We start from the raw sequence: 12,916 nt of genomic DNA, 5'->3' as shown, positions 1-12,916 counted from the left end.
TAGGGAGGGCAAAAACGCTTAGTTTGGATTCAATTTGTATTGAAACCCTCTATAAAAATAGTTTAGTAAGAAAATTATAGGCATTTAAAACGACTTTTATTTTATTCTTTTAGAATTATTAGCGACTATAAAGTTAATGGAATGTTCACCGTACCAACAGCAATGAGGCTATTGAAGCAAACAGATCCCGAAGGAAAATACGGCATGGAATACGATCTATCAAGCTTAAGACAATTGTGGATGGCTGGAGAACATCTGGATTTGAATACGAAACTATGGTCGGAAAGAATGTTTGGAGCGCCTGTGATAAATCATTGGTGGCAGACTGAAACGGGTTCTGGAATTTCTGGAATGTGCGCTGGCTTGAAGAATCCTTGCACCGATACGGATCTTACCGTAGGACTTCCATTTCCTGGATATAATAGTAAGTTTTTTTCATATCATTGACTGATCTTTTTTATTTTAATAGAATTAAATAATTATCACTTTGATATAGACGTCCAAAAATAATATCTTCATCATCAGTTGATGACATTTGGAAGATTTTAATTTATAATTGTTAAAACAGAACATAACCTCAAGGCTGCGGCTTTTCTGTAAATTGGTGAGCCCGTAAATAGAGACGATAGGTTTGGTACTTAAGTTTTGACATAGACAAATAAAAAGAAATATTTATTATCGGATATGGCTTTATTGTTTTTCAAAATATTCTCCATTGAAACCAATTGACTTCTGCTAGTGTTTGGACCAATTGTCGATTGAAGTACGTAAAATATGAAATTTGAACGCATTAACCGTTTCTTAAGATGTAGAAAAACGTTGATCTCACAATTTTGTTTTGTTTTGCGGGAATAAGAAGCAATCAATGGGTGCTAAACAAGGACCGTACTGCATGTGACTCATCAATTCGATGTTTTGACTTTTCAAAAACGTTTTTTCTTGCACTGTCTACATTCACAACATGTGATTTGACCGCATCAAACGCTTCTTCAGATGTAGAAAAACGTTGTCCCAATTTATTTTTGACCTGTGGGAATAAGAGGAAATCATTGGTTGCCAAATAACGATGGATGATCCATCAATTCGATGTTTTCACTGTTCAAAAACATTTTAGTTTTAACTGATGTGTAAGAGCTTGCATTGTCGTGGTGGAGAAAAATTCGTCTTCTACGATTGGTTTCTCTGAGTTTTTCGTACAATTGCTGGTGTACTATTCAGAATTGATCATTCTAATCTCTAATGGAGTGATTTCCATCGGTGTTTTGATCCCAAGAACGGGAAAGTAGTGCTTATTAACCGACGTTCTTAAATAGGCTCGGCACTTGTAAAGCTTGAGCGATTGTGATGCTGTGACTGTCAAGTTCTCGTGTAAATGATTTAATAGTTATTAATTATTATTATAGCTCATTTTTATCATGGAGTCGTTTAACTGTAGGGTAGAACCGTTTGATCAGATGAAAAACAAAGGAAATAATGACAAAAAAGGGAAAATATGACAACGACTATCTATCGGAACCTAAGCCGATTTGTGTTATAACAGCACAGTTTAAAACCAACACTTCTTCGTAGACATATTGAAGCAAAACATCCGACACACAAAGATGAACCTATTAAATATTTCAAAGGAAAATTAGTAGATATCAAAAATTGTAGCCTTTCTTCTTCCTTGACTTCAAACGAAAGTAGTGAAATGGCCCATGAAGCATCATTTCCAGTAAATTATAGAATTGCAAGATCTAGACAAGCGCATACAATCACAGAAAATTTTATTGGACAATTTGCGAAAGATATCGCCAAATATATACGTGGGGAAATTGCGGCAAAGAAAATTGAGCTAGTTCCCTTATCAAATAACACGGTGTCGCGTAGAATTGATGACTTATGTGGAGAAAGAACTTATAAAAAGAATAAAATTGAATTATTTTGTAATTCAACTTGACGAATCGACGGATGTAACAAATGCCACAGTCTTGTTTGTCTACGATAGATATTGTTCAAAAAGATGTATATTTGCAAAACCTACACAACTGGAGAAGCGATTTTCGATATGATCAGAGGGTATTTTGAAAATTAATCTAGGTGTGTGTGCAAAATCAATGATAGGAAAATTTTTTGGTTTAGTATGTAAGCATATTCCTGCAGAGTAATTTAAAACTTTTCTTCACTACTTCACACAGATGACTTTCCCGTGGTAAAGTTTTGACGCGTTTTGAATTGAAGTCTGAAGTTCAAGAATTTTTTATTGATCATCCATTTCATTTGTCTTGTTGTATATCCAATGTTTTGGCTGCAAAAGCTTGAGTATTTAACTGACATTTTTTGTAAAATCAATGAATTACATATGTCTTTACAAGGTGGGGGTGTCACCATTATCAGTGTAAATGATAGAATTAAGGCTGTGATGTAAAAGATCAATTTTTGAATTCAGATGAATGAGTTGGATGTTTCGATTCTGTCAGCACTTCTTTATCAAAAAATCCAATTAAACTTGACGAAAACATAGAAAGGAGTATATGTGAACATCTAAACTATCATCGATCAACTTTAGATGACTATTTTCCCAACAAATGCTATATATCCATCTCAAACAACTGGATACGCAATCCATGTCAAAAAATATGAGTTCAGAAATTTCTCTGGAAAAAACAAAAATTCAGAGTTATCTTGTGATAGTTCTTTTTTTTAAAGATCAATCTTCAATTGACTTCTGGCTCAGTATAAAAAATGAATATCCTGTTCTGTCAAAAAAGCCATTGAAGTTCTTTTACCATTTTGCACAACATATCTATGAGAGAAAAGATTTTTAACATATACTTATCAGAAAAATAAATACAGAAACAGATTAAATACAGAACCTAACCGAATGTTATCAAACAGATACAAATATCCCATCAAGAGTTTTTCCAAATGTAAAACATAAGAACCAGTTTATTAAATTTACCTACGATTCTGGACGACCTTTTAAATATTCACAATCTCAAAACTTAAGTATCGACCTTCGTAATATAGCCGCAGCTGTACCCGAACTTAGCTCCAATAATAAGTCTATTCCTTTATGTAGCTCTCATTATTTCATTTGTTATCACACTACCCTTCTATAATCCACCCCAATCCCAGCCCTGTAGACAAAAAGTTTTCCTATATCATGACCATTCTTAAAATCTCTATATCCAACATACGCATGTCCCTATCCTCTCAAAAATATACCAACGTGTATCTCTCTCTGGGTTCCCGGAAAGTGTGTACAAGATAAAAGTGGAAATTTTCACCAGCATCTTGTAGACTAAACCAGTGTACTATATATACTCGCTCTGTTAGCCGCTCATAAAAATACTCTGGGCAAAATTGAAAGAGCACACACACCACTCAGGAACTTGATGATTTTTGTGTCAAGTGTCAAATTTTAAAACCTACCACAAATTATTTGTTTATTGATTGCCGTGTCCGAAATACAAGGTACTCGATTAATTAAATACAAACTTATAACCTTAAATTCCCCGGCACGAGACTCTTCTTGAGTTAAAGTATGAAAATAACTGGTAACTTAATATTTGAAACTAAACAAACTTGAATTTATTCCCGGACACGATTATCCAGATTAGCATCAAATAAATTTATTCAAAAAAAAAATAATAAATTCGCATTAACTGCGTATCTAAAAAAACACACCGAATAAAAGCATCTAAATTGAAAACAACTCAGGTTTTTATATATTAAAGATAAGACTGGGACTTATCTATGGAAATCCTGGATGGCTGCAGCTCTCAACTGAATTCCCAGTTGTTGGAGTTGAGTTGAATTTGTTTGTTTGTGGTGTATAGGTTGAGTCCTTTGGATGTAGTTGCACTCCAAGCTGGAAACTTCAGAACTGTGGAAAAAGATGAGGAAGGAAACAACGGGAACACAGATGGAAATTACTGAAGAAGGAACGAGTAGAAAGAACAAATTTGACTAAAATGAGCTTATCCAAACAGGAATCTGTTCTAATCTATTGGTTCTGTTTCCCAAATAATCAAAAAAGACTAATTTATATCATACTATCATACAAAATTTACTTGATCAAAAGGAAATCCATAAAGAAAACTGGAAGTTTATTAAAATTTCGAGTTCGAGTTCGAATCAATAATAAATTAATTTATTTCAAAACTCTAATGTTATATAGAATAAATAAATTAGAAGTGACTACTGTGCCAGGATACGTGAACAAAGGAATATTCAAAATGTTTGAAGTTAACCGTAACAAGCCGAACGGCATGTTACAAACGTTCTTTGTCCTTTTATAGTCTGGTTTATCAAGTAATGATCCATATTCCGTATTTGTTTCAGCAGCCAATTTGTGTTAAGCGTAATATTGAAATTCATGAAACCCAAACATTTATCTGGTGTTTGAGAAGCAACTATGTTTGATGTTGATATCACTTGATTGCAGATCCCAACCAAGAAAGAAATTAAAATCACTATTTCGGAACGTCGCGTTCAATTTTATATTCCTCTTCTCTTTTGAGGTTATATCAATTTGATGTTGATACTGATTGTTACTCCTGGGGAACTTAGAATTGATATATTAGTTTCCATATGGTATTTAATCTAGTATAATTTTTTCTGAAAGATTGATTTTTTGGTTTATCAAATTTACCATACCAGTTTTCAAAATTTGCATTAGTCTTTATATGCCATAGCATCTTCCGATGAGTTTGGTTTTGAGAAGAATGTAGTATAATGTTCTGTTTTGAGGTTAAATCTAGAAGGAAAGTACGTAGCATATATATTTTTCTTTAAATGATAATAGAAATCATTAATATTATACTAATTTTTTTACACGTTTTGATACTAAACTCCATTTTTTCCATCGTGAAAATGCGCCTGTCCATTCGTTTCCAAATTCAAAAAAATAGCTTGAAGGAAAACAATTTTAGACCAATGAATAGGTGACTGCAGACAAACGAAAGTGTGGCTAGTAAATAATGAGTTTGCCGATATAAAACATTTATTTCTGATATTATGTATATTTATTTATTACCTTCAATATACACCCTACATCGTTCCATGGTAATGAAAAGTGCAGGAAGTCCTTTTCTCTGTTCCAGTATTAGAACAATTCCCGTACGTATTTTCGTATAAGAATGTATTTCATTCTTAAAAGATGTTTCATTTTGACAGCTGACTGGACGACACATTATTCGGTCATATGTAAGGGTGGTGTGAGCTTATTTCAATTTTAATATATTATTAACAATAAATTATGAGTTTTTGGACAATTTTAATATATCGAAATTACACTGGCGAGCACTACTTGAAGTAGGCGCGACATACCTCAATTTTTTGCTCGCCAATGTATTGTATCACTCTCTAAAGACGCAAATTAGTTATGAGGGTAGAGGCCACGTCTCGCAATTCTGTTGGTGTAAATTGTGAAGTTCTTCACCCAACATTCCGCTTACATGATATGTTTATCATGAATTAGTGCCACCAACCGACCTCTCACGTTACTGTGTAATTTCCCTAATGGATATTTTCAACAATTTTTCTAAAAATAAATGATGTGAACACAAGCCGAAACAAAGAAAATAGTATAAAACACTCGTAACAGAAGGTCATTCCAGCATTCGTTCCTCCCGCCACTCGCGCTCGTGTCCGAATTTGGAACTCTTGGGAGGAATGTAAAGCCTTTTTACTTGTAGTTTGATATACTATTCTGTTAGTTTCTTCAGGACGTGCTCCACTATTTACTTAGCCAACGATCAGATCGAACAAGATTACTGGCTTTTTCAATATTTTCATCTTCAACATCTTCTTGGCTACCTTGGAAACGCTTAAACCACTCAAAAGTACGTGGACCATACAAACAATCATTGCCATACACTTAATTTATGAGTTTTTCCAAGTTTCATGTGAAGTTTCACACCAATACGCTGCCCCCATACAAACGAAGACAACGGATACACTGATTTGTCCTCAGACCCTGTGGACGTCGCAATCGAAAGAGTAGGCTTTAGGATAAACAGCTGACAGGGTTGACCTTTGGAGCATGCGTACTTTTTCTTTAGCAGCGCTAAGTTTCGTTACTTAATAGCTATATGTCGTATGGCAGGAGTTTTCGATAAATTATGTTTTCTTGGAGCGGACCACCGATACTCAAATAGTTGCTAGTTCTATCACAAAATATTTTTTTTTTATTATAATAATAGTTAATCAATTATAATGATAGTTAAGGTGTTGAGAAAAGATGGTACTGAAGCTGATATCAACGAATTAGGAAGAATAGTCATCAAACTCCCTTTACCACCTGGAACATTAACTACGCTCTATAAAGCCGAGGATAGATTTCTAAAAACATATTTCGCCAAATTTCCAGTAAGTTATATAAATATTTTTGTATATGCCTTTACTATAATTCTAAATTAAAAAATTTCTATTAAAAGGGATATTACGATACGATGGATGCTGGTTACAAGGACAAAGATGGATTACTTTACGTAACAGCTAGAGCTGACGATGTCATTAACGTAGCCGGTCATAGATTGTCCACTTTAGCTATAGAAAATATAATTTTGTCCCATCCGGAGGTAGCAATGGCATGTGTCATTTCAGTACCAGATCCAATTAAAAACGAAGTACCCTTATGCCTGTTCATAATGAAGGAAGGTGAGAATAATAATATAATAATATATATATAATAATAATTAATAGAAAAAATCATCCAGTATTAATTTTCAGCATAACATTCGATGAAATTGATCCTCATCTTTACATCACTATCAATAAACAAAAATTTCTTTATACGTCAAAATAATACGGTGAATATTTTCAAAAATGAAAGCTATCAAAATGAATAATTATGACTAGAACGGGAATTAATATCTCTAATTAATCCACAGTTTCACTTCTTGGCGCTAGTTTTCTCAAAAAAGGAATAAAAAATATAGCGTCTTGTATTCTACAGTCCACAGTTTGGCGTGAAAATCCGAAAGTTTTCTTTTGTTTCATCCAATAACCTCTGTTCTACGCAGGAAGAAAGATTTCCCATCTTTGCAGCGTAGGAAGCAATCAAATTTATGCGTTACAAGTGATCGAGGCAAATTGAGGGAAAGTTATGGAGATGATGCAAAATGCGAAAATAAATAAAAAAAACCAATAATAAACCACGGAAAAAAAATATTAAGAAGAACGAGGAAATTAGCACAACTGCTAAGAAGAAATGAAGAAGAATCAAGAAAAACTGACATAAGACTTGAAAATAAAGAAGGAGAGTTGATAGAAAAAATGTAAAAAGCTCAAGAGAAAATTTAAATAATGGAAAATGAACTGTATGAATCTGAAAATAATTTGAGAACGGTCTGCTAAAAATAAAAGACTTAAGTGGCTTGAATGATGACAAAACAATAACACAAGTTACTGATGTTTTCGGTCGAACCATCACAAGACAGGGCTGGGTTTAATGGGCTATAGCACAGGACGGCAAATTGAGATAAAAAAAAATAACAAATTATTCTCATAATTAAAAATATTTGTCGAAAACATAATAAGAGGGTCCCTATTTAAGTTTTGAGGTATTGCAACACTGATGTCTATATGTCAAGTCTGACATTGCCATCTTTAAGTGTGACATTTTTCATTGTGAACGTACTCAGCCCGTGTTGACACACGAGTGCTATTTGAATTGTTGTTTGAAAAAATCATCTTGGTCAAAAAATGGAATTAAATCTAAAACATTTTTGTGCGATGTTTTTCTGTGACTTTCAACGTGGATTAAACCAACAGTATTGTGTCGACCAATTCGACCAACGTGTGAATTTCATCCAAAATAAGCTGTTGTAATCGACAGTATGGGTCTTTCAAGGTGAGCCAAATCCAACAAAAGTTGTTCGCGCACGAAAACGTTTTGAAGTGTCAAAACATCCAACTGACGAACCGTATATATATTTTGATTACTTATGATTACTTTCCAATGTGTAATTAAAATTTAAAGTGTATAAGGGGTCCCCTTGCTTCAGCCCTCTTTTTCTTTGAAAACTATCTGATAGATTTCTTACAGACCATACTTTTATCTCAGTTCTATCCAGTGTCAATTTCAGCATTCTCAATAGTTTTCGTGGGACATTTTCTCCTCTCTATTGTATCTTAACTTTGTGTATACGCGCACACGAACAGTAGATTTTGGTCTTGACTATTGTATTGCTTCGTTCCCTCTCTAAAGCTTCCTTGATTTCCAACTGGCCCCAGTTTGTTTCTTATTATTCCGGCTAAAAACTTTGTAGGTCACATCCAGTAGGGCCTTGTCCGTGTTGTTGTAGAATAAAATAAACGAGAACAATTATTTTAGACGTTTTTATTGTAAGTCTTTTCCCTATTCAGTCAAGCCACTATATCCTAAAAATAACCCACTTCCGCCCCCACCCAAAAAAAATTAGACCTTTCGTTTAATTTATAAATCTTGTTCAAAAAGATGGTATTAATTTCCGACATCTAGGACCTCGATAAATGGATTCTATGACACTAAACTAAAGTGTTTTTATTACGATTCTAAAACAGGTATATACAGAAAAAAAGCCGCCTTTTGCAGTCATTATAATAAGTAACAGTAGCGATTTTGTTTTGACTTCTCGCCAATCGATTCCGAGTGTTTAGTTCGTCAGAATAACATTATTTCATCTTTTTGGACTGACGTCACCTTAAAGATCAATTTAATTGTGTTCCAATTATGTAATTAATTGAACGTAGACTCGTTCTTGACAAACATAGTTCTAATTTTGTATTATCAAGATGAAATCGCAGTTTTTTTACATATCTTAACCTTTTTGCAGATTCACTTTTGAGTGAAGATACAGTATCGAAAGAATTAGTTTATATGGTTCGTGAAAATTTGGGGCCGGTGGCGTCCTTTAAATTAGCATTAGCGGTTAGCGGATTGCCAGTAACGAGGTCCGGAAAAATTTGTAGAAAATCTATGGCGGATCTTGCCAGAAATAAACTTAAGAAAGTAAGTGAAAAGAGAGAGATACACAGCTTAAGCCTCATCAAAAATCGAGGGTGTATTAGCAAGTAGAGGTAGTGGAAATCAAACTATGAGTCATACTAATACAGGACACAATTTTACGTTTGAAATAAGATCCTACTACAGTCGACTCTCGTTAATATGAAACTGGAGGTAGTCTTAAAATGTTACGAATTATCCAATGTTAGAAATGGTTTTGGTGGAAAATTTTCTAAAGAAAAGAATAAAACATCGAATTATTGAGTGTTCATAATCAAATAGATATTATTTATTAGCTACTATTCTTTAACTATGACAAAAGTTAAGAGGTACATGTGTACACTTCTCATAATGTAAATGTAATGTAATTAATACCCATTTCGAAAGAAATCTACTTTATTAGTTTGCATCAAAGCACTGCTCAATAACTTTTTTAAGAGAAAAAGTACCTCGAATGCCTCTTCATCACAGAATGTTGAATGAGGCTCTTGCTTCCTTAACTGACACTTTTGCGAAAGGTTCTGATGTGTCCTCATCTTAAATCGTTGATTTTTTCATTTGTACTTGTCGCAGATGAAATTTCGCTATCCACTGGAACAAAATCAGAAAACTCACACATTCATTATCCGTAATTATTAGAAGATTTTCTTGATTTTATTTTATGGAACCAGATTTTTTGAAGCACTTCATTTGGGGTATTACTGCTCTCTGTGCCTTGTCAATCACTAAAAGCAGGGCCGGATTAAGATTAGATTAGGTTAGGTTAGGTTACGTTAGATTTGTGGTATCAACACATCAAGAAATACAGAATGATTTCCAAATGATGGGGCCCACTTGGGCATCAGCTCCCCTCGCATACATTCAATATTGCATGAATATTTAGCTGTAAAAAAGATTTGTCGCGTTGTATACCGCATAATTTGACAAACGCTTTAAAAAAAGCTTGTGCCGATTGGTGCAGAGAAATGTTTAAAAACTTCAATCGCAGTGCTTCGAAAGAAGTCTATAAGAGCGTGCCATGGATCATGGATCTACGCATCTGAACCCGAAACTAAACAACAATCGCCTGTATCGGTCTTTCATGACGAGCCAAATCGAATAGAAGTTGTTCGAAGCGCACGAAGCAAAAGGTCGCATGTTTTTTTCGGAATAACTGGACATGTCGCCACCGTTCCATTAGAGCAACTTAGAATGGTCAATTCTGAATGTTACACCAACATTTTTTTCAAAGAAGTGTTCGAAAAAATCGGGAAGACCAATCGTAGAAGACGAATCAGTCTCCGCCACGACAATGCGAGCTCTCACACATCAGTTCAAACAAACACGTTTTTGAACAATCAAAACATCGAATTGATGGGTCAACGTTTTTCTAGATCTGAAGAAGAGTTTGATGCGTTCAAATCACATGTTGTGGAGATACCTCAATCGGAATGGAAAAAATGTTTCGATAATTATTTTAAACGATCTTAAAGTCATATCCAATTATAAATATTTGTTTTTGTTTGTCCATCTCAAAACTTCGGTAGCAACCCTCGTACTAATGAATCTATAGTACCTACCTATACCGTACCTATAGTAAGTAGAAAAATAATGTGTATAACACATCTGTAAAGGCCTTTTTTGGAATCATGTGTTTGTCGCATTCAGGGTCGGTTAATGGGAAAATATTTTCATTTAGACTGCTTGTGTGCTTGTGAATAAACCCTTGAACAAATTGGTGGCGGTGTATTCGATATGATCATAAACAGTTTCATAAATTCTAATATAATTATATTCAATTTTATGAGGTATCAAATTGATATTATTTTACAGATTTCCGCAACGGTTGTAGATCCCACTGTTTACAAGGAAATCGAAGAAATTTTAAGAACGCACGGATACTGTCGCGAAATAGATTAACATATGTATAGCTTAACCATAACTTAGTATTAAATTTAAAAAAATTCATTTTATTTTTGTTAAGATTAGGTAAATACAGAATTGTTATTGTTTTCTTCGATTATCAATTACCCCAAATGGAGACTTCTTATGAGAAGCTATGAATTTACTAGGATAAACTACTGTCATTTTATTCGAATGAAATGTAATTCAATATCCGTTACGGCATATAGGCAGAAATTATAATTTTTTTGTTATAAATCTGGTTTGAAAAACTTGTTATTTCTAAACTGGATAAAAAGTAAATTAATTTGTAGTGTTTTGGTTCTATAAATTAGTAAAAATATAAAACTTAAGCTGTATTTCTAGCCTAAAGGTCGCCCAAGTTAAATCTATTATTCCTCTAACAATTTTATAGGTTAGTTGTGAAGTTTTCATCACTACACCACTGGCACAAATTCTTTTGTAAAACGATTAGCAGCAATCAAATATTTATCCTGTAGTGAAGTAACCGCGATGGAACGCGATTTCTCAACGTTTCAATTTCAACTGTTGATTCCAACACATTAATCTGCTGATCCCTACCAAGAAAATGGAAGCTGAAGAGTATCAACAGCTCATGGAGAGCTCTTCGGATCCTTTTTTGTTCATGTTGGGTCAATTCGTATATTCTTTTTATTTATTTCTGCTAACAAGTGACATGGTGCACTTGTGTATCATCTTTCTCCACTTTTTTGTTTCTCGTTGTTCCTTCTTATTCGCGCCGCCAGGTATTTTCAGGTATCTGTGCTTTATGTAGTGTACTATATCTTCTCTTTCCATCTGGTTCCTTATTTTGTAAGCTATTAGTGTTCGATATTCATTTTCTTGTGGTTTTTGGTCTTGGGAACCTTCTCAGTATTTTTATTTCCATTATTCTTAGTTTTTCTTTGTCTTTTTGCGTTATGCTATTCAAGTAAATAAGTATCAACAACTCATGGAAAGCTCTTCGGATCCTTTTTTTGTTCATGTTGGATCAATTTGTATATTCGGAGGTTCGTTATACAAACATTTCATTGAACTGCTCTTTCTACATATCATTAAGGTTTAACTGAGAAAAATCCCCATAGTAAAGTTATCGTGACATAAATATCAACATTTATTCAATAGGAAAATGAAACTTGGTATTCAACTGAGTACAATGAGCTCCTTTATGCCTCTAACAAGCACCCAAGTATGTGAATCCGCACTGCAAATTCTCACGTTTTATAAAACATGTAATATGCAATAGAAGCGTCAATCGTTGAAATTTAAAATTCGTTAATTTCGAAATAACATCCCTATAGGATGGTAGGACGACATTTGGATGAAGAATATCATGGTGGATGAATTGTATGATCAGATTCAATTAAAGGGAGAGACCGATTACCAAACCTGACACCTTTAGTTTTTTTTCTGTGGGGGTCAAAGTTTCCCATCTGATACTTTCATCATATGTTCAGTTTGTTGTTGATTTGACATCTCATGAAGACACAACAACGTTCTGGTTCAAACTATGGAGTCGTTGTCATTTTTTTGACAAGTCTTCCTCATTAACTAGTATATCCTGGTATGAATAAATAGGAAATAAAAGAGCAGACGGGTTAATGAAAAGTACTTTCAAGAGACACTTCCGCTCTTCCCATTTCCCGTACCAGATGGTTTCATCAAAAGTCTGATGAACAAAAGAGCTGGAAGCAACTTTTTGAACATGCGAATGGAAACAACGAGCATGCAACAAACTAAAACCCTCTCCAGTTTCATCAAATTCGAAAAAAAAGACTGATCACCAAGTTGATTACTAGCCACTGGTTAATGGCAAAGAATCTCAAGACGATGAACATCACGCAAAATGCTCAATGGTCAAGATGCAAAAATGAGGATGAAACTCCAGTCCACATATTGTCAACTGGGTGTTCGAGAGAACATCGAAATCAAGGGAAGTCATGTAGGCCTCTTCACTTAGCACACAACATAAGCCCCCCATAATATCTGAATTTCAATCCATGAATTGTCCTTTATAGGGTACAGGGGCACTCAATTCCA

General features: G+C 34.0%; 1 protein-coding gene across 2 annotated transcripts in view; it reads left to right on the top strand.

Annotated features, from left to right (window-relative positions):
* The window catches only part of LOC130893632 (acyl-CoA synthetase short-chain family member 3, mitochondrial), a 57,716-nt gene extending 46,751 nt beyond the window's left edge, over positions 1 to 10,965 (top strand). For both annotated transcript variants that reach the window (XM_057799876.1, XM_057799875.1), the window contains exons 8-12: positions 114 to 424; positions 6,209 to 6,354; positions 6,423 to 6,645; positions 8,805 to 8,980; positions 10,787 to 10,965. In XM_057799876.1, the coding sequence (XP_057655859.1) occupies positions 114 to 424; positions 6,209 to 6,354; positions 6,423 to 6,645; positions 8,805 to 8,980; positions 10,787 to 10,873 (943 nt within the window). In that variant the 3' untranslated portion in view covers positions 10,874 to 10,965. The remainder of the gene's footprint in view (positions 1 to 113; positions 425 to 6,208; positions 6,355 to 6,422; positions 6,646 to 8,804; positions 8,981 to 10,786) is intronic.
* The last annotated feature ends 1,951 nt before the right edge of the window (positions 10,966 to 12,916 follow it).

Source organism: Diorhabda carinulata, chromosome 5 (assembly GCF_026250575.1).
Source record: "Diorhabda carinulata isolate Delta chromosome 5, icDioCari1.1, whole genome shotgun sequence".
Lineage (NCBI taxonomy): Eukaryota > Metazoa > Arthropoda > Insecta > Coleoptera > Chrysomelidae > Diorhabda > Diorhabda carinulata.
The sequence above is the reverse complement of the archived record's forward strand: the minus strand, read 5'-3'. Positions and strand labels throughout refer to the sequence as shown.